We start from the raw sequence: 23,035 nt of genomic DNA on the forward strand, positions 1-23,035 counted from the left end.
GCAAATGAGAAGTAGGACTTCTTATTAAAGAGTAGAGGGAGTGAGATTTCCTAAAATGACATAGGGATGCCATTTTTGAAAATCACTGAATTCGGATTCAGAAAATTTATCTTTACTTTAAAATATGCATAAAAGATTTCTGTACACATTGGTGAAATTGGTTTATCAATTTGAGTCACAATGAATTTTATATTAATTTCTGAACATGCGGGCTTTGCTTGTCAGGCTTGAACTTATGACTAATGGGCCCTAAGATGTTAGCAGCCCACATTATAAATAAGTTATTGCAGTACAGAAATTAGACACAACAGTTCATAAATTTCGAAACCTAGAGAGCTCTCTCCCTAGGGTTTCGGCCGCCCCTCTCCCCTCTGTGTTCGAAAATCCAGTCTGCAATTTTTTGAAAATTGCAGTCTGGTTTAACAGATCAGATCTGTTAAATTCTCTTCGTAGAAACTTCTGATAGACTTTCTAGTGCAGTCTATCAGAGGGATTAAGAATTCTGTTCATGGACCTGATTCAGGAGTTGATCGAGCGAGTCATCAGTTCCTGGGATTTACAAGAAGAACAGAGAAATCTGTTGGAGTCCATAACCTCAAGTTGAGACTTGAGAGGTAAAATTTAATTGCGTTTTATTTTACTTATTTGTTTTAATCGTTAGGATTTGATACTCATGATCTGGAATCGTTCCAGATCAGAAAATAAAATTTTTAAACTTCCGCTGCTCCGGGTATCAGATCTGACAGATCCGAGAACGTGTTCCATCAGCTAGGATATTGTTCACCGCCTCGCTTTTTTGCTAGGCTATGTCGCCTATGCCTCTAGGCGTTGCCCGCCTAATCTCCCGCCTAGGCTGGCAGAAATCCTCCTAGGCGGTTACTATTTTTTATTTTAAAAAAAATAAAAATCAAAAAATAAAAGAGAGACGCGAAGCAAGAAACAAACACAGAAAGAAAGAAGAAGTACAGAAAAAAAAAAGTCAAGCAAAAAATTAAATCTCATGTTACATATGAAGACTTGATATATATTAATATTTATGTTGTTGTTGTTGTTGTTGTTGTTGTTGTTGTTGTTGTTGTTGTTATTATTATTATTAAAATTTTATAAGATTTTTGTACAAAAACTGAAAAATAAAAGACATAAAAATTATATTTTATAGTAAAACTCATGAATATTCCAAGTTATTTATTATTTAGATTTAAAAAAAAAATCGCTTAGGCCCCACCTACGCGGCTAGGCGCTAGGCTGTGGGTCGTCGCCTGCCTATCGCCTAGCGTTTTTTAAAACATTAAAAAAAGTATATTTAACAATTTTTATAATTTTTAAAATTATTTAATTTGTTATCAAGTCGTATCACAAATTGTACTTTTTAGAAAAAGGAGAAAAAAATTGACTGATCGAAAAGTAATTTTTGTGAGACGCTCCTACACACATATTAAGAGTTCGTGTAATACTCAATATTATAGTAATTTTTGTGAGACGGTCATACAAACATATATTCCTAATAAATTTTAAGCAACACCTATTAATTAATTAATATTATAAGCATACGTTTGATTCAAAATCCTCAACCGACAGTGTTTTTAGTGCCGTAGAACTCGCCTTCTTTTCACTAGCTTTTCGAGTTTTGAATAGTCTTAATTGGCACCTAACATATTTATTAATTGTAGTTGGCAATTAAATTATAATTAGGTGCTTAATTAATGATCCCTAATCAATATAATGCTTCCACTCATACGTTTGATTACAACGGGTTACCAGAATATATATCTTGATCCATAGGCTTATATGGATCATATATTATGATATGAAACCATATAATTAACATTGATAAATCATTCTATGGATGTGTTTCGACTCGAGGATTCGATTCGAGTATGAAATTTGAAAGAGTGGATTTTACGTGATCGAAGGAAGAAACAGCAAATGCTAAAATTTAAAATTTTCAAATTTCATACTCAAAATTAAATAGCAAATGCTAAAAGTTAAAATTTTCAAATTCGTGGATTTAATGTAGAAAATCATCCGAAGAAGTTGGTTGAATTTGGATTAAAGATTTAATATTAAATCCAACCGATGCTTCGTAATTTTTTTCCCGTAATATTCATTTAATAATGTAGAATTGCATTTTTTGGTAATAAAAAACTAAAATTACATTTGTTACCTAAATAGCAACAATTGTTTAACTTAAAAGTATATTTAAAATCAAGATCTTAAACTTGAGATAAAGTCTCGAGTTAACGATCAATTGTAATAAAAACACATCCAAAGTTTATTTTCTAAAAAAAACAGTATATGCCGTTTCCTGAAGTTTCATACTAAAGTATTGCGAATTGGAATAAATAATTTGTGAAAATTTCAAATTTCGGGTGTAGCTTTCAAATTTGTCTCTTGTCGTGGCTGTTTGGACTAAATAATAATAACATGATAGAGCACACACTGTGCATGGCATCAAATGAAATTTGAATTTTGAAATTGGGATTCAAATTGATTTTTGATTTGTCCCCGGTCTAGATTTTAGGGATAATAATTTGACAACAACAACAATATCGATTCAAAAAACAAAAAAACAACAATATATTAAGAACACTTTATATTAATTATATTTGTTATTAGATAATATTAGATTTGCTTCAAACACCATCCATAATCAATCTTTTTTTTTTTTTTTGAGATAGTCCATCCATAATCAATCTTATTAAACTAACGATATAATTTTATTATATAATAATATTTTTTTATATTTTATTTTTACCATGTACAATTTCAATTTCAAAAATTAATAACGTTTATTTTATTTTCTTGTAAAAAAAATTCATCCTTTATTTTTTTTTACGGAATGCACAAGAGTACTACTACTAATAATGATAATAAATATATTTTTAATTTTTTTATTTAAGAGTGATATAACCATTTAAAATTTTAAAGTATAGATATATATTTAAATAATTTAAAAGATTTTGAAAATTAGATAATGTTACACAAAAATACCAAAATCAGTTATACTAATTAAGGATATAGTGTTTTATAATATAGTATGGATAATAATAATAATAATTACGCGGTTTAATCTCTAACTTATAAGACGAAAAATGGATCATTATGCTAATTCAGTCGGTGATGTTTAATCATTAGAAGTAAGTCTATCAAGTTATATAGTTCATGCAATAGAATATTGTCTAGGAAACAAGCTTCAAGTCGTGTGTGCGTACGTGTGTGATGTGTCAATACTCAATACCAGCGTCTTTTGTAAAAAAAAAAAAAAAAAAAAAAAAAATATTAAACTGGTAAAAAAAAACAAAGAAGTGATGTTCAAATTTTCATTTTGCTCCCACGAAAATTTCATATTTTGAAAAAATAAATAGATAAAAATTTAGTAGGCCCATTTTATCAAACATTCTTTACTTTTTTTTTTTAATACATTCGAGACAAATTAAGAACAATTACATCCGAAACGAGAATAAAATAAGAGTTGCTTGATTCGTTGTGATCTATTCTGTAGCATTAGTCAATTTGAAGGTGACACAAAATTTAGATTATTCATCGACAAGACATAGAAGTTAGGTGTAAATGATTTATTCAAGAAGAAAGTGACATCTTAAAATGGAACTCCTTTTTTCCTTCGTTTTCTTTTTCATTCAAAGGTCATTTTCACTCACTTATGCTTCATATATTTACACGTCCATTTTTCATTTTAATTTTTAATACAAATTAATACATTGTTAAAAATCTATTTTCCTTCAAAATTATGAAAAAAAGACAATACTTTTTAATCCAAACACACATGATAAAATGTAATGGAAACCAAACCGAGCCTACTTACGCAGGTGCATTCATCAGGTACGAACGAAGGAGAAATCAAATCAACTATATATATTCTCATGATATTTTGTTTTCGTGAAACGTTCGACGATATACAACGAAGTATACGAATATGTTGCAATAGAATTGTAGCCTCATAATTATCAAACTTGTTTTTACTGATCATCCATGTTCTTCATGTATTCCTTGGAAAGCTTGTTTTCCAGTATTAGCTTCTGTTCTCTAACAAGATCGTATCCCGATTCGAGTAAAGCCTCAACAGTTTGCTACACAAGAGATGAAATGTAACATATGGACTTAGCCAGTTTATGTTCTACAAAAGGAACAGTTAATAATATTGAGTTTTTCAGTCTTTATCTTTTAGTCCCAAAAGTTTTCGCCTTAGGCGAAAAGTTCATGATGTTCATACCTATGCAAAATCAAATAAAAACAAGCAGATTATCATTGTAATAATCAGATTCAGAGATAAGTTACCTCTGGAGGAGTGAATACTGGAAGTTTTCCTTCCTTTTTCTGCCTGAGCAGTGTCTTACCAAGATTTTCTGAACCTCCAGCCTCATTTACCCACTGCGAAAATAGTAAAAAAAACACACAGAAAAGAAAAGAAGGTGTATTCATCAGTCGAGCCAACCGAAAAGAAGCGGGATACTATTGTTTCAATTAGATCAATGCATAAACAAGAAGCAAAGGACAGTTCATGTGAACAGGGAACCAACAAAACTCTGTAAGTCGCGTAAATGGGATGAAAAGTAGAAGAATTGACACACACAAGTCCAAGGACCTATCTGAGATTTATTGATACCTCTAGGATCGAACGGTCATATGTTCTTGACCGTAAAGCACCATAAAAGTCCAATGCTGCACATAGGAATAAACAGAAAATGAGATGAAGCGCGAAACTTCATGCCGTCCAAGTACAACACAGGTAGAGTTCTTTCCCAGTCCTTGTAAGCTAGGATCATTGTTTTTTTTAGCATTGTGTTATTTTAAATCTTTTTTCTTCTGGTCAATCCTGTATGACAGTATGAGTTCCAAATATGTAGAATCCAAACATGCAATGTAAATAAGGATTCGCTGCGATTTTTGAACATGTTATTGACTCCATAAAACTATGAAATAGCTGCAATTAATGATCAGCATTGTGTTCATGGCAGTAACAACATATTTCAGCCATGACAATTGAATATGAACAAACGAAGACACCGTAAGGTCGTCCTGGATTTCAAGAACACTTTCTGCACTTATTTTAAACAACCACATATATTCAAGATGTGGATACATGTGCAGCAGTTCATACCAATTAATCTTACGAAATTACGTTAAAAACTAAAAGGAAACCAACGTAGTATATTAATGCATAAAAACAGTAGAAAACAAGAAGCTCTTCTGTTCAACGACATACAAAACACAGCCAAGGAGGGGTACCTTGATTCGGAAATTCTTCCACTATGCTGATAACCTCATCCTTTGTTATACCATCTTTCTCATACATTCTGCAAACGATATTCACAATGTCTTCTTGAGTCGGCTGCCTGCATCGGAGATTGTGAGCTTTTAGAGTTGACATCAAGTAAAATTGCTCTGGATTGGTAATGTCATAACACATATATAATAAATGGTTTCTAATCATCATATGCATCATCTGTAAGAATCAATTGTTTAATTCAGGCACAAACAAAATCATCAAGATAAGAGGGTACCAGTAGAACTTATCCATCCTTCCATCACGAATCAACGGAGCATAAATAGTTGTGAGGTCATTTCCAGTAACAATAATTGGAATCCTCTGTGTAATATCCGACTCTCTCCAATCTTGCCCTATACTTACTCTTGTAGGATTATCTGATATATTCATGAGAGTCCCAACTACAATTTGGTTATTGACCGTTGCTTGAGTGTTACCTAGGCGAGAAAACGACAAAATAACAGTCAGGAACATCATTTAATAAATTTTCATGATTCATGCACAACAGAGTATGATGTGCATGAAGTAATATTCTAAGAGAAGTTCAAAGGGGCTGAGCTTCAAAGCCTGAGCAGCCTCTACACGATTCAAGTTTAAAACGTCTTACCAAATCTACCAAGTCCGGCATCGATATCATTGATCAATAAACAGCTCATTTTTCCCTGTATCATTCAAACTAAACTGGACTCACTCTCATATGACCGTAAGCATAACAACGAAGAGAAAGATATAATTTAACAAAGGGAACTGGGATGCTTGGTTACTCCAAAATGCCCACAAGTCAGAAAACTTTGATATATTAAATGTTGAGTAAGCTAGACATTGAAAACAGTAAAAGAATCAAAGTATCTAACTTGGTTCTGAACCACTTTAGAAGCAGTTCTGTACCGGTCACGTATCAATCTTCCAGGTTCTCCTACAGGAAGACATGAGAAAGCCAAAATAAGCACCAAATATAAAAAAAGCATAGAAAGCAAGCAAGTTCAACTAGTATATCATTCATCAAATGACAGCTTACCTGCTCTTTCTGATTCTAATTCTCCAGCTGACATAACAACAGGCTCAATCCCCATCGCCCGAAAAATAAGTTCAGTTTGAAAAGTTTTGCCTTGCCCTTTTCCTCCCCACACTCCTGCAAAACAGCAAGTGAACAACATTATTGTATCATAATTATGCTTATATCTTCAGAAACTAATCATTCATCCAGAATTGGGACAAAAAATTACCGAGGGAATAAACGATTACCCAAAATCAGTGGAACTTTGGCATTGATAAGATGAGAAATGTAGTTCTTCACAATGTGGCATACTGCAATTGCAACAATATCAGTACTTCCACATTTCCTTCGAAAAGAAGTCAGTGTTTTTGTGTAGATTGAAAGACCTTACCAACTTTATCCTGTCATATAAAAAATCAAACACAAAAATAAAAAATCAGACAACCTATCCATATGTCTATGACAGAATAGCACAGAAGAACAAAATCAGCCATCAACTCAAACCCGTACCAAGAAAACCGGCGCGATGTAGTAGTCCCCTTGAAGATACTCGAAGGACCTTGTCACCTTTTGCCGGTAATCAAACACAATATCAGCTGGAGGATAAACACACAAATCAAATCCCGACACAACTCGTAAAAACTTTCATACATAAAGTTTAATCCTTGGTAATATAACTACATTTCAAGCCATTTCTTCGACTCTTATGGCTTGAGTCGAAAAGGGTCCGGACTTAGAGAAGCAAGCATGGCCACAAGACGAAAACAGGACAATCACAAAACCTTTTTATCACCCTTTTCATAATTTCACGCTAGCTAAAAAATCGTTTACAAATTCATTCAATTCTAATTTCTAAACCATACACAGTAATCAACATCTTGAAGTGAAAATGTAGAAGCCATTACAGTCTTTTCCTAGGAAATTGCCGGTGAACAGATCATCGATGACTCCGGCTTTAGCTCCGACCGCAATATTCATGTTATCGGCCTCTGCGCCGAGCCGGAACAAGTAATCTTTACCCTCAGAATCCTTAGCTTCCCAAGAAGACTGTTGAGATAGCTTGCTTTTGAGCTTGTTGGATGCATTTGAATCTGTATTTTCATCTCCACCACTTTGGCTGCAGCAGATGGCGAAGGGATTCGAGTGGCTTCTGCTGGAGAAGTGGAAATCGAAGGGATTGCTGCTGAAGCAGCGGTCTCTGGGGAGGGAAGGAGGAATTCGGAAGCAGATAGCCATAGTAAGTATTCACATACCAATGATTTCGTTATGTGGTTATTATGTCTTTGGCGCCACATGTTTTTATGAAGGATATTTAATTTTAAATTGGTTTTCATTTTTTTAAGAATATATAATAAATAAGTAATATATTCATATAACAAGCTTATTATAAATGTTTATTTTGTTTATATGTTATTTTTAGTCTTTGTTCATATATATATATATATATATATATATATATTTCTTTTTACCATTTTAGTTTTTCTCATCTATGTGACTTTTTATGTGTTACTGTTTTCATATTGTTAAAGTCTAGAAAGATTAAAATAAGAATACACTTGAGGAATGCAAAAAAAAAAAAAAATTAAGAATTTTTTGAATAGTAGACATCCAGTTTCAAGGATTTGTATTCAAGAGATCGATTGATATTATCTTATAAGAATTTCTCCGTGTTTATTGAAAGTATTAATTGCACAAAAAGCGTTGTTCTATAAAATTATAGATATTTCAACATAAACAGAGGCATGATGAAGAACCATAACATAAAGATCAAATAAAACCCAAAAAGGGAGATAAAAATGAGAATAAATAAATGTCTAAAAAACTCCAGAGGATTGTCATGCGCAGCCACCATGAGTTGAACTCCAAGTTCCTCCACATTTATAGCAAAAATGAAATCCACACCTGTTTTAGAAATGAATATTAATAAATAAACCTATAAATCCGGTTAACAAGATCCTACACCAAAAATATTACCTTCACTACAGATCCAATAATCATCATTGATCCAAACATGTGAAATCCACGTTTGATCATACATAAAAATATCACTGAATAAAACCCTCACCATGATCGAGGTTAAACTAAACCTAAAAATCCATCTATTTGATCATACAATGTAACTTAAGTAACAACATCTAGATAGATCTCATGTTTAATACCACACGTCGACATGACCGCATCATGAGATCATCTCGAACCTCTTGTGAGTTTAAACTAAACCTAAAAATCCATCTATTTGATCATACAATTAACATAAGTAACATGACATCTAGGTAGATCTCATCTTTAAAACATCAACATTACATATCCTTCAATCACTTATACCACACATAGACCCTACAACGTCATGAGATCATCTCGAACCTCTTGCCATACAGTACATATATATAATAAATGTTAAAGATAAATGGATATTGTTACACATACCTGCAAGTCATATGCAAGCATCCCTCATTTTTCTCCACAAAGAACTTGCATCTAGGGCACCTCTGCCATTTCTCCTCCTTAGCAAGCTTATGCACCATCAAATCCTCCAACCCTCTCTCACTCTCATCCATCCCCTTAAACTCTTCACACCCAACTCCAGAATGCCAAGGCACATTACACTGCACGCACACCAATCTCCTGCAGGAAAGGCATTCGGCCTCCCTTATCGCCTCCCCTGTATCGTTCACCATCAAAGAAGAGCAATCTTTATAAGGGCAGTAGAATTTCTGAGAAGCATCCAGCATAGACTCGCAGATGGCATCGTCCCACATTGAGATCAGGTACTTGGGAACTATTTCCCTGCATGCATCGACTTCAAGAACACCTCCGCAGTCTAAGCCGAAGGGGCACGTTAGCACCGCGGAGTTTTCGCGGTTGACATTGAACAATTTGGTGACGTTTGTGGCTATGTATCTTGTGACACAAGTGATGCAGCAGCTGTGGCTGCAGTTTTGGACGTGGAACATTTGATCGTTCGCTCTTCTTTCGGCGCATATTTCGCAGAAGGATTCGGAGGATTCTCCGGTTTCTTTTTGTTTTCTTGGTGATGAATCTGTTGGAGGTGTGTTGGAGGTGATGAATGAAGCCATTAGAGTTTCTTGAAACTGAAGTTCCTCTGCAAATTTCTCGTCCGACATTAGAGTTCCATTGTTGGTAGATTCTTCACTGCTGATGTTGCAGAGTAGGCAGAGATAAGAGTCATCACAGTAAAGAGAAATATTGGAGAATTCTTCCATTTTTTTCAGAACTTTTTTTTTTTTTTTTTAATCTCTTCAAAAATTCTCCACTTATGAACTGTGAATGTGATTATGTAGATTTCGAGTGATTATGGGATTTGTCGAGTATTCCTCGTACCCTTCGTTTTTTGTTCATTTCCCATAAGTGCCTCTTAATTTCCTTGTCGATTTGGATTCTTCACATATTCATTGAAAAAGTTTTACAATTTTACACGTTACATTACATATTTTAGGTAATGTTTAAAAAATGAGTGATTATGAATTTTTAAATTTGTTAATAAAAAAATTTCAATAATTACGTATATTTTTAAAGGTTGTAAACAGTGCCATACGTGAGAAGGATCCTATATAGAAGGAAGATGATAAACATTAATTTTTAAATATCTAATCATTAACAAGGAGAAACTGAATTGATTGATATTGTTTGTTCACTTGATGTTGGAGAGGATTTTGAGGATTGTTCAACATTCATCTTTTTATTAGTTTATTATTCACTTAATTAATTTCCATCTAATTTTCAGAACATGATGAATTAACATTCAAAAGTTTAGGACCGATAACTATCTAATTTAAAATTTTAAAATATGAATAAATATATTATTGAAGTTTAAATTATAGATAGATAATATTGAATATTCAAAAATATTGGTATTATTAGGCGTGATAGACTTTCCAATCTAAAGATTTAAAAATATAGATAAATATAGTATTGAATATTAAAAAATAAGTGATATTTTAGGAAAATAATAAATAAGTTTCAAATTACCGATATAGGGTGCAGACTTTTAATTAAATAGTAAGATATATATTTTGCTAAATTACTAAATTTAAATAACCGGTATAGGAATAAAATCTCACTCTCTATTTTTTTATCTTATATTTATAATATATATATATATATATATATGCATTTATGTATGTATGCATGTATATATATATTTTCATGCTGCAAAAAATGCATGGCATGATAATTGGAGTTCAATTTTCACTGTTTGCAAGTAATCTTGACATGATTTAAGATTATTGTATCTGTTGGTGAATGGTGAGTAGCTCTTTACACAATTAATTAATATTACCGCACCATTATTTTATTCTTGTACAATAGGAAAAATAGCACGAAATATAGTAGAAGATATCTTTACATTATCGGCATACATGTATGTGTATATTCGTACGTGTGAACCTCAGGGTACTACTATTTTAAAAATAGCATGAAATTTGTCATATAGTATGTGTGAATCAGAAAACCTATTCACGAAATTATCTATTTGCATTTGTTCTTATTCCCAATTTTGCCTCACATTTGTGTGCTTTAATTTAATTATATCCCTCGCGTTGGCTCAAAATTAAAATATTTGATTTATTTTCAAAATCATTAAATCTAAGCTGAAATCAAATATGCTTGAACTTTTTTCAGAGTTAATTTGAGCTCAAGTTAATTTGATCATTTGAATAGAGTTCCCAGACATTTTCTACAATCGAGCAAAACCTTATTTGCACTCAAATTGGAGCCTTGAATTTTTTGCACCCTAGGTAAAATGGAGGAGAAAGTTTTGGGGACGGCGTTTCACGCTACTTTAAAATAATATCTCAATAGTGTATATAAAGTTACACATTTATCCTCGTATATGAGTTCCACTAAAAAAATAATATAAATACGTTCAGATGCACGTTACGGTGCGTCCCATTAAATGCGTTACTACTCAAACAAGAATCGGAGCTACAAAAACAATCAAATGATGCCGCCTTTGTAAGCACTCTCGAATAACAAAGAAATAACAAAAAACTAAAACACGACTTGACCATTACCAAGACATCAATAAAACTTTTGGCATCTCTTAAAACTCCATGAAGATTTGGGGAAGAATGCGATTAGAGTCATATACAATCCTAGTTTCTACACAAACAATCCAACTGTGCTCTCTCACAAAACTCTCTCGCTGAACAAAGAAACACCATATGCGAAGAGCGATTTTAACCATAACAAGCTTCCAATAAAACGTTTGGGGTCTCTTAGAACTCCAAGAAAGAAGGAAGAATGTCATTATGTCCCACCAAATGCATTAGTTATACAACCATTGTAGCTGCAGTGCTGCACAAACAAATAGCAATCCAACTGTGTTGCCTAAGAAATCCTCTTGATTAACCAAAAAAGAACGTAACCGAAACACGATATTTTAACATATTTTAACCATAACAAGATATCAATAGAACTTTTGCTGTCTCTTAGAACTCCAAGAAAGACTTGGGGAAGAATGGCCATCGTGTCCCACCAACGGCCTTATACAACCATTGCAGCTATACAAACAATCCAACCGTGCCGCCTCATATTCACAACATCCCACATGCTTCACTCCCATTTTGGAGTCATAACATGAATAACAATGAACCCATTATACCATCTCCATGAAGCACACCAATATACTCATTCCCAAGCCAGCATACTATAATTGATAAACAAGAAACACAAAAAGGAAGAAGCTGAGAATACATATGCAGGGCAAAAAGTACCTCACTTTTTTTTTTTCTGATAGTCTATTCTATATTGACTATTAAGTTCCCCCAAACTATATTTCTACATCCATCCCAACAAATATGTGATAACCGATAACAAAGGGAACATATAGCCATACACAACCAGAAAAATCACAAGGCAGAAACCCAAGAAACTCACTATCTTGGCAGAAGAAAGTGCCAGAAGCTAACTGAAAAATACATCAAAAAAGGATCTTTTGATATTCAAAGCGTGTAAAAATCAGAACTTGATCAAAACCATGATTCATTTTACATTAAGCAATCTAATAATACACATAATCCAGAAAAAATGATTCCTCTTTATACCTCAAAATACAATTACTGATAGGCAAACCCTTTCAAATACTCTGGATCACGCCTGGCACGCTCCTGGAACTTCTTGAACCATCGGTCCATGATGTCCATAGGCACCACCAGCTTCGACCCATCTACCCCACAAAACGATTGCATGAAATTGAACAGATTCTCCCCAACTTTCAAAGCCAGCCTCTCAATCTTCCGTTCAGCGGCCACATCCAGTGATGGCAGCGAAGCGATGTCCTCCACCGACACCCCGATGTTAGCCGAGAGCGGCGGGGCATCTGGGGCCGTAATATGAAGCTGGGCTGGTTCCGGCCAGGTTAGTGAGAGGACTGCGGAGGGTCTTGCAAGGGTGAGGGCCCCGCAGAAGACAAAAGGGGAGCCGGGGGACTGGATGTACAGGGCCAGAGCCTTGTCCGGAGGGAGGGTGAAACTGTTGAGCAAGAAAATGCAGATTTCTCGGATGGAATCGTAGGATTCGCCGACGAAATGGTTCATATCGAGCAGCCAATGGGTGGCATCGATTTGCTTGAAGGTGGAGATATCGAGAGGGAAGCTTCGATTGGGGAACACCACTCCGAACATTGTTGATTCCTCTTCTTCTTCTGCTAAGCCACACTCGAACGTGGGCGATTTGCGAAATTTTCGAAGGTTTTAGAGAACCTTGTTTTTCCAGAAGGATCCCGAAAATTCCAGCTGAAAATGGATAATGTAAACTTATCTTCATACACCATTCTATACAAAATTAATTTGTAACCGTGGAATATGCGTGACAAAATTTAGATATTATTTTTCCTAAAATTTTAATTTAACACTTATATTAAACGCTTAGTTGCTTTGGAATCGGACCATTTTATTGACAATGATAGTAAAAACTTAGGGTATAAAAAATAAACTCAACTGACACATTGACATGAAGTTGAAAGTTTTTATTCATATTGAATCGGTTTGGACCCGAAAGCTAATACGAAAAAGTTAATCGATTTCGAGTTGGATTCGTTTCAACCCAAGTTGACTCGAAACTTTTTATTTTTATTTTTATTTTTATTTTTATTTTTATTTTTATATATAATTAAGAAAATTTTGATTATATTTTTATATATTATATGTTTTTTTTTAAAAAAAATATTGTACATTAATATAATATATTTTCATCATTTAATATTTATTTAATAAATTTTTGAATTTTTTTATAGTAAGTATATTTTAGATTTTATTATTACAGGTAAAAATTATGTATATTTTTTTGAGGAGAAATATTTTGTCTTGTTATTATTGTGTGTTTTGAATGTTTATTTAATTATTTTATTAAAAAATAAAAATAAAATCGGGTTAGTCTGATCATCCGAGTTTTGGTTGGTTCGGGTCGGGTTGAGAAATTTTTCGCTAATTTATTATGCCAACCTGACCCACTCAAATTGACACCTCTTTATTCATGCTAGTAGTCCAAACTCCTATAAAACGATTTCATGAATCAATTTTGTAAGACAAATCTTCTATATAACTCGACTCATGAACAAGTATTACTTTTATTTTAGTTACAGTTTGGGTCAACTCGTTTCACGAATATAAATCTGTGATATCGTTGAGATCATACCAGCATACCTAATGCTGAATCAATTCAAAATCAATTTGAATGTATGTTGCATAAAAATACATGGATCTCACACAAACTAAAAGTTGACAATTATTCATATAATAATAAACCTACTCTTTCGAATATACATTGAGAAATTGCAACACAGGTGTTTCTCCTGGTTCTATAACCTTCGATTTTGGGCCTTTGATGACTTGGGAATCTTGGATTCTAAATTTATTTCCTCATTTCTTATATCCAAAAAAAAAAAAACAATTATATTAATGTTCTATGAACATGGGAGTACTATATAGTACTATTAACTTTAATATTATGTTTGAATACTTTTCTGAAGTACTTTCTTAAGTTTTTCCAATGTCCATCATTACGTTCGAATCCACTGAATATGAAGTCTCCTGCCAATTATGTGAGAATCGACCCGATAATCGAATAACTCAATCACAAACACTAGCATCAAAACCAAACGAAACAGATACACAGAAACCTGCAGGCTGCAAAAGCCAACTCTAAAAAACTTCGATTTCATTGTAGATGTTACAACCATTGTTTTTAGATTACTATCTCATACTTTGTACACCTCACCACCAATAACTTCCCTACTGTCCACAAAGCGACCTAACCACTCAATAGCTTCAGACTTGGAAGGGATACTTGGCGTTACATATCCTCGACCTAGATAAATTACTAAGCTACACGGACGTATTTTTTTGGGCAGGGCAGTGGGCTTGTGGTCTATCAATGCTAGCTAGGAATGAACCAGTTTTACTAAACATCATGCTCAAGAGCTACAGCAAAGCATAAATTTCTTTAAAACACTCGTTAATCACCTCAAATCAAGATCTTCTCCACATGCCTATTATACCATTTGCAAAAGATTTAAGATTCTGCCACATAGATGATTTGTTCTCCGGTTCTGCAGTTGAAGCTGGTACTTTGTGCGACTCCCTGCAAAAAATAAACATAAATGCTTAGCCGTGTGATATAAAGGATATGGAACCAACAAAAACAAATTCTCCATGAATACACACAACATAAGCCGGCAATATCGAGTTGATTCGGCACTCCCACAAAGGAGAGGTAATCAGAGCACACATATGGTATATCACAAAACATCATGTGAACTTCAGGGCACAGGTATGACAGATAGTGAGATAATGCAATGAAATTGTTGACATTTCCAAATGAAATAGCAGTCGAAGGGGAAAAGAGATTACCATTCGTGTATTTCTAATATTTTTGATTTGTGCTTCTTATCATCGTGATTCAGGTCATCATATTTCAGAAAATTTTCAGAAGCCATCTCCTTCAATTTAGTCACTGAACTTTCAAGATCACTATGCAAACTATCTTCACATTCATCCATGGGGCGATGAGATTGAGTTCCGCCATCTTTTGATTTATCACTCTAGCAAAACAAGAGTCAATTTTTTTTTAAAAAAAGTCCAAACTTACCACAAATAGCTTCATTACATATCATAAAGAAAAAAGGACGACAGGCCTATGATCTATTCAAAATAGCTGTATTTGAGTAAAATCTTGCACAAGAATCAGACTTGGATCTCTGAGCATCACATTTAGTTAACAAAACAACTACAGTTTGTTTACCTCAACTGAAATTAAAGATCGTGACCTTTCTTCCGATTCAATGTTGATGGAACTGGATTCCTCAGTCTGCAGATTCAAGATTGATTCATCCGCAATTGCATCATTGCTTGAGAACTCTTCGGCTTCTATTATTTTTGATTTGTGCTTCTTATCATCGGGATTCAGCTCATCATATTTCAGAAAATCTTCAGAAGCCATCTCCTTCAATTTAGTCACTGAACTTTCAAGATCACTATGCAAACTATCTTCACATTCATCCATCAGGCGATGAGATTGAGTTCCGCCATCTTTTGATTTATCACTCTAGCAAAACAAGAGCCAATTTTTTATTTTTTTTTAAAAAAATCCAAACTTACCACAAATAGCTTCATTACATATCATAAAGAAAAAAGGACGACAAGCCTATGATCTATTCAAAATAGCTGTATTTGAATAATATCTTGCACAAGAATCAGACTTGGATCTCTAAGCATCACATTTAGTTAACAAAACAACTACAGTTTGTTTACCTCAACTGAAATTAAAGATTGTGACCTTTCTGCCGATTCAATGTTCAGGGAACTGGATTCCTCAGTCTGCAGATTCAAGATTGATTCATCCGCAATTGCATCATTGCTTGAGAACTCTTCGGCTTCAAATAATGACTTTCCCTTGTCCACTTCCTTATCCACAAAAACTCTATTTCTCTTAACATCATAAAAAATTGTTGAATCTGATTCCATTTGACTGCTTGATGTATCCACATCCATAGTTAATAATCCGCTTTCCTCTTCTGGCTTTGTCACTGATAGGGTGTCAAAACTATCTGCTTCCAATCTAGAGTCACTGCTTGGAATCAGTACATCTAGGGAAGGTTTAACAGAGATGACGACTTCTTTCGGTTTCCTCTTTCGAGAGACCTCTTGCAAGCCAGTGGCTAAAGATGAATTATATTCCAGCTCCTGAAGGATCCGTCTTACGACATAGTAGCAGCCACCGACATTCTTTTTCGCATCAGATGCAGAAGGGAACTTCCCTGCGTTCATTGTTCTGTACCTGTAAACCAGACCATCATAATGAAAATTCTCAAACTTTACAAAGAAGTATAACTAGTGAATTTTACTACAATATGACGTAGCATCAAAATTATATTTACAAACCATTAATAATAATGTAAATAAAAAAGCACAATAATAAATACTTAATGTAAATAAAAACAAAACTTCAATCATCTTACTCACCAAACCCTGTCTTCTCTGTGGTTGATGTATAGGCTGAAGCTCCAAAATTCTATTTTTATGAGAGCTTCTCGGGCCTCGGCAGAAGAACAGAGGTATGCGTATATCATATTATTCGTAGACTTTAGGGAATCAAACACAGGTTTAGGGAGTTAATCACAGCATGAAGGCTTAGAGTTAAAAGCCGGTTTAAGGGTTTAGGGAAGGCTGGTGAATCAAGATTCGTGGTGATTATAGACTGCACTTGAGTTCTTTTACCATTAACAAATATGGGGCAGGGGCTTAGGGGTTTACCCAATGTCTCACTCGTAGACACTGGGTATTTTATTACTGGAGGCCTGAAGCGCACCTGACTAAACTTTTAAGTGTGGCTTGCACCCCACGAAAAGCGAGCTTAGATAGACCTTTCAAGAGAGATGCGTGCAGGAGACTACCTCCTACGAGCAGAGGCTGCACCCCAGCACCTAGGCAAGCTTGCCAACTATACCAGCAATGCAACAATTACACCTAAGTTTACCTGCCTTTCACACTTACATCCAATATCAAACATAATGCTCTTCAGTAACCCATTGGTAGCGGTACAATGGTACCTCAACGTTAAAGGCCATGCGTCAAATTTTCACTCACTTTTATCACATCATATAATCATAATACACGTGAACAAAACAAAATAGAAATTTAACATTCAAAAACTGAGTAGAAGAAATATCCTTGTATTTTGAGACTAATAAATGCATGCAGCTAGACCTACAAAGAAACGGAAAACTATTTATACTAGGAATTAAGCTAAAAATGGAAAGAATCACCTAGAAAAGCATAAATTCAACAAGGAAAACAAATCAAAGGAGGCAAATCAGCTAAATCACGTCTTAATGCCAGATACTCTAACAAAATTAATCCTAGGTTACACAATGCAAAAATGTGTGCGAAACTAACTGTAGAAGTAATGTGGAATGTGATATCACAAATTAAATCAGGGAGAACATGGAAATCACATACTTGTCCACATATTTTTCCACCATTGATTTGCGTACGTCCATTGAGACCCTTTTACTGGTCTTCTTTGTTTTTGATGCATCAGAAGGCACTGAAGCAATCATTGATTTTCCCCGACACTGTACAGTTGACTCGGGCCAAACATCAGACATCTCAAATGAAACTGTTATACAACATGACAAATATCAGCAGCTTTTCAAAATAGTTGAGAACCAAACTACTTTATAACACAAAGAAATGAGGAGCAAAAGTAGATTGTAGTCCACAATCACAACTATCTGTAGCTTAAACAGTGTCCAAAGTTTATACTTCCCATTCGCACAAAAAGTGATGATAATACATGACGGAATGTAGAACATATTTTCATTCCATAATATTGAAAATTCAAGTATTGTAAACATCCATAATCACAGAAGAAAATACACCTTTGTCAAGCCAAATGTTCGAGGCCTTGATCACTCCTTGCCGTCCAAACTGGCGAGAGAACTTGGCAGGCACAACAACGTTCCGACAGAGCCTCATCTAGCCAACAATGACTACACAGGCACATCAATCATTAACATCATAATTCTAGTAAAATACTTGTTAACGAGTAAAACCCTTCAGAGTTATTTTGATAAAATTAAAAGGGCATTAAGATAAAACGAATAAGATTCCACCACCCTCAAAATAATACGAAGAAACAACAAGTAAACAAGTGAATCAACACCTGGCAGAAGAATCAAAACTATCGAAACAAACGCCACGCAAAATGGCCAATCAGATAGTACATCCGATCAATGAGCTGAAACGACAGTAAAAATGTAGAACAGATTAATTCGCAATGCGTAATCAAGAGAAAACTTACCCAGACGCTGGGCGTAGAAAATTTTGAACGCGCGAGGGTTTCGCAGCTAGCCAGTAGGGAAATGAAGAAACAAGGGAGAGAGGTCCCTTCGGGGTTTTCAAATTAAATTATACTACAACACTTGCAAATCTTTGCGTATAAATGAATTATGTTTTTTGTCAAAAAAAAAAAAAAAAACCAAACCCCAAATTTGACATTGCCTTAGCTCCCTATACATACATAAGATTCTTTGCAATAGCTTCCTAAGACCACCAAACTTAAATAATTATGTTTAATTCTTGTACTGGATTTATGATTTTTTATGCTTAAAATCTAAAGACTTTATGCTAAAATCTGAAGATTTTGTGCTTAATCATGGTACAAAGAATTATCCGCAAAAATGGTATCAGAGCCTTAGATTAATTATTCAGACACAATATTATTCGTTAATTCAAACTTTTCTTTGTTGAGAAGAAGATTTTTACAAAAGAATGACTTCAAACGGAGGTTTGAATCAAGAGGATTTTATTCATATGAAATTCTATAAACAAGTTAATCTATTCACAATAGATTACTTACAACATGTTGTGATTAATGCTCTCAATTTTGAAGAGATAAAGAAAGATGATTTTAACTCTCAATTTTTAGAGATTACCCCAGATTCCTCTAAACTCTCCGAAGATCTTAGAGAAATTCAAAAAACGGTACAATATTACAGCAAACAGCTGTATGAAATACCTCGGCAAATTGAAAAAATCCTTAAGAAACAAGAAAAAATTCTTGGAACTCTAAAGGATCTTCAAAATAAAATCATAAATCTAGAACACAGTGCTAGTTCTAAAAAAAGAAATACAGGAGGAAGGTTACCACTCTCATTTGGTACCGAACATTGTTACATCAGAAAGGTAAAACCAAAATGGTTCAAAAAACTATAATTGATGATAAAATGATGATTAATCTCATAAAAGCAATATCAGAGAAAAACACTATCTGATGACTACTTTAGAAAGATTAAATCTCGAGGATCTACAAGATCTTGCGGATTCCTTTGCGAATCTCAAAGTAGTAGATCTAAAAATGAATTCCCCTGAGAGTGAACTACCCATAGGGAATCCCCCAGATATGTGGTTAAAACAGAAGAACCACATAGTGAGTTCCAGGTTGGAGAAAATTCACATCCAGCAGGAACCAGATCAAGAAAGAGTAAGATCCCACTCCATCAAACTCCTTACGAAAAAACTATTTTAGATCCAATACATCCTTATGAGGTTATGTTAAACCTTAATGTTCTGGACTTCAAAAACAGAGAAGATCTCATAGATGATTGGACATCAGCTATGAGAATAGCAGCAGCAACATTAGATCTCAATAAAGAAGGATTCATTAAACTTTTAGAAATGAGTCTAATGAGATCTGTCAAGATCGCCTGAGAGATGACTATGCCAGAAACTAAGGAATCAATCTTAGCAGGAGAATCCCTCAGTGAAATTGGAGGAAGAATGGACACCCTATTTAAAGCACAATTCATAGGGGTAGACTATTTCAACAATCAAGATACATAGAAAAAGAGAAGATATACTCAAACTCTGTATAGCCTCGAGTTACACGATATTTGTTTAGTTGATGAATACATTATGTTATTCACTAAATACAGATGGAATTCGGGAGTCGAGGAAAATGTAGCTATTCAGCTATTTTTCGCAAAAATGCCAAGTCCCTGGAGAGAAATGCTGATTAAAGAATATGTTCCAGGTAATCTTGATACATTGGCAAGACGCGCCTCCTTTTTGAAAGAAAAATTGGCAGAATGGTGTCATATGGTAGCATTACAAAAGAACTACAAGAAAATAAAGGGTATAGATAAACGTACACCTTTATGTTGTAAAGAAAATGATCTTCCAACGATAATTGGAAACAGATCACAGAGATTTAAAAGGAAGAAATTCAGAAATAATCCCTATAATAAAAGAATGAAAAGTTCTTGGAAACCAAGAACATTTTGGTCCAAACAAAAGGCCAGATCCTATAGATCGGGTAGAAGAAGTGGACCAATAAGGACATTCCCAGCAACAGGCTCATCACAAAGCAGGGAAAGAACACCATCAAGAAGAACTTTCAGAAGAACTCATACAAGAGCAAGTGAAAGTTTCAAGGATTGCAACTGCTGGACATGTGGAGCTAGATGACATATATCTACAAATTGTCCATAAAACGAGAAAAAAGGAGTTAAACTCTTTGAAGCAAAAACAGATATGGATGATGCGGTCTTCTTTCAAGATCTAGTCCAAGTATATCAATTTGAGGATATCCCCTCAGATGAAAGCATATACGAAGAAGAGATATTGTTTAGTCAAAAAGTTTCTAAGGATGAATCAGAATCAGAGTAAAGAGGAAGTGTTTCGGCATGAAACACATGAAAGTTTGGCTGGATTCTTTAGTTAAACCACGATATCTCATAATATGGTCCAAAGAATTATGAGAGAAAATCCAACATTACAGAAGTACCAAGGATTTTCGGCAGGATAAGTTGAAAAAGTCTTAGGAAACCTAGGGCTAAAACAAAGAAGACATAATTTGATTTATAAGGTATCCAGAAAGGAAATGGCGATCCCTATGGAATTAACCAGTAATCAATTTGAGATGCAGTTAATTTCCTTTGAAGAAATTCGAGAGGAATTACAAAAATTAAAAGCAGAAGTAGCAAAGACAATGTCTTGGATTCATATTGGAGCAATCCAGATTATGATCAAAGCTACTTTTAAAGAGGGTATAGATTCACCCATAGATATCGTAGTATGCGATAAAAGAATGAAAAATATACAAGATGCGGTTCTAGGAACTATCTCGAGAAATTTGTGTGCAGGAAAAATTGTGGGAGTTATTTATCCAAGAATAGCCTACAATTTAGCTGATAGAGATTTTAGTCGAGCCATGACGTTGCATCAAAACTTCAAGGAAAAAAGACTAATGAAGGAAGGTAATAGGCCATATTATATTACATATCAAATTTCATATGCTCTTTCTAATACTCATCATTCTGAATTATTTATTAGAAATGAGTTCATTGAAATTCCAGAGATCTTTGGGAAAGTTGCTCAAGCAATATACCCAGAAAGGATTGAGTTTCCTTTAATTCAGGAAACAGACATTCAAATTCAAGACAAATCGGTTCTATACAAAGATCTTAAAATAGAACCCCAAAGGTTATCTTTCCAAGGAGACCGAATGACAAGTAGGAGATGAGACAAATCTCCTATTCAAGAAATTCCACCAGAAGAAAAGGAGTTTTCTATAATAGAAAAACTTAGATCTCCAGAAGGATGAAAATAAATAAAAATAGTATTCGAAATTACAAGTCATCGGAACCAGTTCCCTTGTAACTCGATTTACTATTTGGAACAACAGGAAAAAGAAACTTACCAAGGAGTAATAAATATTGGAGAATTGGAAGTTCAAATCGGTGGAATTCCAGGAAAAGAAGTGGATCAGCTCATTCTTGGTCTAGAGTTTCTGGAGGACCATAAACCATGGAAACGCCTTGAAAAAGGAATAGAGTTCATGGCAAAAGAAAAGACTTGGAGGATTCAATAAGAATTCTACGAGATGGAAAACCAAGAGAATTGGATAAGGGACAAACCCTTAATCAGATTCGAAAACTTTGTTTACAAACAAAGGAAGAAGCAACTGTTGAAATTAGTAAGTCATGAACATGATTTACTAGAACGCATTGAAGAAGTAGAAATGAGTAGCCATACTCTATCTTCTGAGGCCTTAGGAAAGCTAAAGGTGAATAGTCTAAATCGGATTACTGAGTTACAACACAGTTTGTTAAAAATGGCGGGGCCATTTAGTAATCCCTTTAAAAAATGACAACAAGTCCTTTCTCCATATACATTTCGATAGGGATGTTATATGAACAATATAAGGCTGAATACTTTGCAGCTTATATTGACTCGGGAGCAGAAATTTGTACAACAAAAAGAGGAGTCTTCCCTGAAGAATGTGAAGAAGAATTTCCAAAAATTGCTGGACGAGATTTCTCTCGAAGAATTTTAATTCTTTGCAAAGGAATAAAACAAGCAGAGATCCTTATGGGAGGAGCAGGTCAAACACCTTGGTATAAGATAAAGACACCACCAATCTATTTCCATGATACAGAAGCTGATATCCGTTAGAAAATAATTTCTTACAAATGTTTAAGAAGTACACACAAGACAATGAGTTAAGACGACTTATGTTCACTACAATTTGGGATCATAAAATTATCTTTCAAAGACTCAAGGTTGTTTTTTTATCGACAATTGCCGATAATATTTCGCAGCCAACGTGGTGATAAAGGACAACTTTTTCACCCAAAAATGAAAGATTCAAGAAGGTTTGGAGAAACCATGTTAAAAATAACAACAGAACAAGAACACCAAACAGAGGGCATAGAGCTTCTCAAGGTAACT

General features: G+C 34.1%; 4 protein-coding genes across 9 annotated transcripts; all 4 read right to left on the reverse strand.

The window, feature by feature from the left end:
• Positions 1-3,839: 3,839 nt before the first annotated feature.
• LOC140865477 (ribulose bisphosphate carboxylase/oxygenase activase, chloroplastic) lies at positions 3,840-7,542 on the reverse strand. Its single transcript, XM_073270138.1, has 12 exons — positions 7,190-7,542; positions 6,795-6,880; positions 6,676-6,685; positions 6,533-6,595; positions 6,306-6,419; positions 6,142-6,203; positions 5,895-5,949; positions 5,523-5,724; positions 5,248-5,354; positions 4,625-4,680; positions 4,297-4,389; positions 3,840-4,088 (listed from the first exon to the last, which is right to left on the reverse strand). The coding sequence occupies exons 1-12, from the start codon at positions 7,518-7,520 to the stop codon at positions 3,978-3,980; spliced, it is 1,290 nt and encodes a 429-aa protein (XP_073126239.1). The 5' UTR covers positions 7,521-7,542; the 3' UTR covers positions 3,840-3,977.
• A 462-nt stretch (positions 7,543-8,004) lies between these two features.
• On the reverse strand, positions 8,005-9,496 carry LOC140867826 (E3 ubiquitin-protein ligase RSL1-like). The gene is made up of 2 exons (XM_073272882.1): positions 8,712-9,496; positions 8,005-8,186 (listed from the first exon to the last, which is right to left on the reverse strand). The coding sequence occupies exons 1-2, from the start codon at positions 9,407-9,409 to the stop codon at positions 8,120-8,122; spliced, it is 765 nt and encodes a 254-aa protein (XP_073128983.1). The 5' UTR covers positions 9,410-9,496; the 3' UTR covers positions 8,005-8,119.
• A 1,828-nt stretch (positions 9,497-11,324) lies between these two features.
• LOC140865185 (protein OPI10 homolog) lies at positions 11,325-13,036 on the reverse strand. Of its 3 annotated transcripts, none has more exons than XM_073269739.1 (2): positions 12,350-13,036; positions 11,325-11,600 (listed from the first exon to the last, which is right to left on the reverse strand). In XM_073269739.1, exon 1 carries the CDS (start codon positions 12,926-12,928, stop codon positions 12,362-12,364), a length of 567 nt encoding a protein of 188 aa, XP_073125840.1. In that variant the 5' UTR covers positions 12,929-13,036; the 3' UTR covers positions 11,325-11,600; positions 12,350-12,361. The 3 variants fall into 3 exon arrangements, with proteins under 3 accessions (XP_073125840.1, XP_073125841.1, XP_073125842.1); XM_073269740.1 differs by having other exon boundaries at positions 11,325-11,624; XM_073269741.1 differs by lacking the exon at positions 11,325-11,600 and adding an exon at positions 11,634-11,952.
• Positions 12,920-18,696, reverse strand: LOC140860201 (uncharacterized). Of its 4 annotated transcripts, XM_073263076.1 has the most exons (8): positions 18,606-18,696; positions 18,184-18,294; positions 17,762-17,921; positions 16,055-16,580; positions 15,546-15,848; positions 15,155-15,345; positions 14,768-14,885; positions 12,920-13,039 (listed from the first exon to the last, which is right to left on the reverse strand). In XM_073263076.1, exons 2-7 carry the CDS (start codon positions 18,278-18,280, stop codon positions 14,774-14,776), a joined length of 1,389 nt encoding a protein of 462 aa, XP_073119177.1. In that variant the 5' UTR covers positions 18,281-18,294; positions 18,606-18,696; the 3' UTR covers positions 12,920-13,039; positions 14,768-14,773. The 4 variants fall into 4 exon arrangements, with proteins under 4 accessions (XP_073119177.1, XP_073119176.1, XP_073119179.1 ...); XM_073263075.1 differs by lacking the exon at positions 12,920-13,039 and having other exon boundaries at positions 14,371-14,885; XM_073263078.1 differs by lacking the exons at positions 12,920-13,039; positions 18,184-18,294; positions 18,606-18,696 and adding an exon at positions 16,766-17,243 and having other exon boundaries at positions 14,371-14,885; positions 17,762-17,887.
• Between the last annotated feature and the right edge of the window lie 4,339 nt (positions 18,697-23,035).

This window comes from Henckelia pumila, chromosome 4 (assembly GCF_033568475.1).
Source record: "Henckelia pumila isolate YLH828 chromosome 4, ASM3356847v2, whole genome shotgun sequence".
NCBI classification, from domain to species: Eukaryota; Viridiplantae; Streptophyta; class Magnoliopsida; order Lamiales; family Gesneriaceae; genus Henckelia; species Henckelia pumila.

What these genes read in the sequence shown, in the direction of transcription:
- LOC140865185 (XM_073269739.1), bottom strand. Translation starts at nt 12,928, where the DNA reads ATGTTCGGAGTGGTGTTCCCCAATCGAAGCTTCCCTCTCGATATCTCC.
- LOC140865477 (XM_073270138.1), bottom strand. Translation starts at nt 7,520, where the DNA reads ATGGCTATCTGCTTCCGAATTCCTCCTTCCCTCCCCAGAGACCGCTGC. An exon ending in CAAAGTTCCACTGATTTTGG is followed by an intron (nt 6,420 to 6,532) that starts GTAATCGTTTAT and finishes GCTGTTTTGCAG; the next exon opens with GAGTGTGGGGAGGAAAAGGG. An exon ending in CTAAAGTGGTTCAGAACCAA is followed by an intron (nt 5,950 to 6,141) that starts GTTAGATACTTT and finishes TGAATGATACAG; the next exon opens with GGAAAAATGAGCTGTTTATT.
- LOC140860201 (XM_073263076.1), bottom strand. Translation starts at nt 18,280, where the DNA reads ATGAGGCTCTGTCGGAACGTTGTTGTGCCTGCCAAGTTCTCTCGCCAG. An exon ending in AATCTTTAATTTCAGTTGAG is followed by an intron (nt 15,849 to 16,054) that starts GTAAACAAACTG and finishes TTGTTTTGCTAG; the next exon opens with AGTGATAAATCAAAAGATGG. An exon ending in GATCTTTAATTTCAGTTGAG is followed by an intron (nt 15,346 to 15,545) that starts GTAAACAAACTG and finishes TTGTTTTGCTAG; the next exon opens with AGTGATAAATCAAAAGATGG.
- LOC140867826 (XM_073272882.1), bottom strand. Translation starts at nt 9,409, where the DNA reads ATGTCGGACGAGAAATTTGCAGAGGAACTTCAGTTTCAAGAAACTCTA. An exon ending in TGCTTGCATATGACTTGCAG is followed by an intron (nt 8,187 to 8,711) that starts GTATGTGTAACA and finishes TTTCTAAAACAG; the next exon opens with GTGTGGATTTCATTTTTGCT.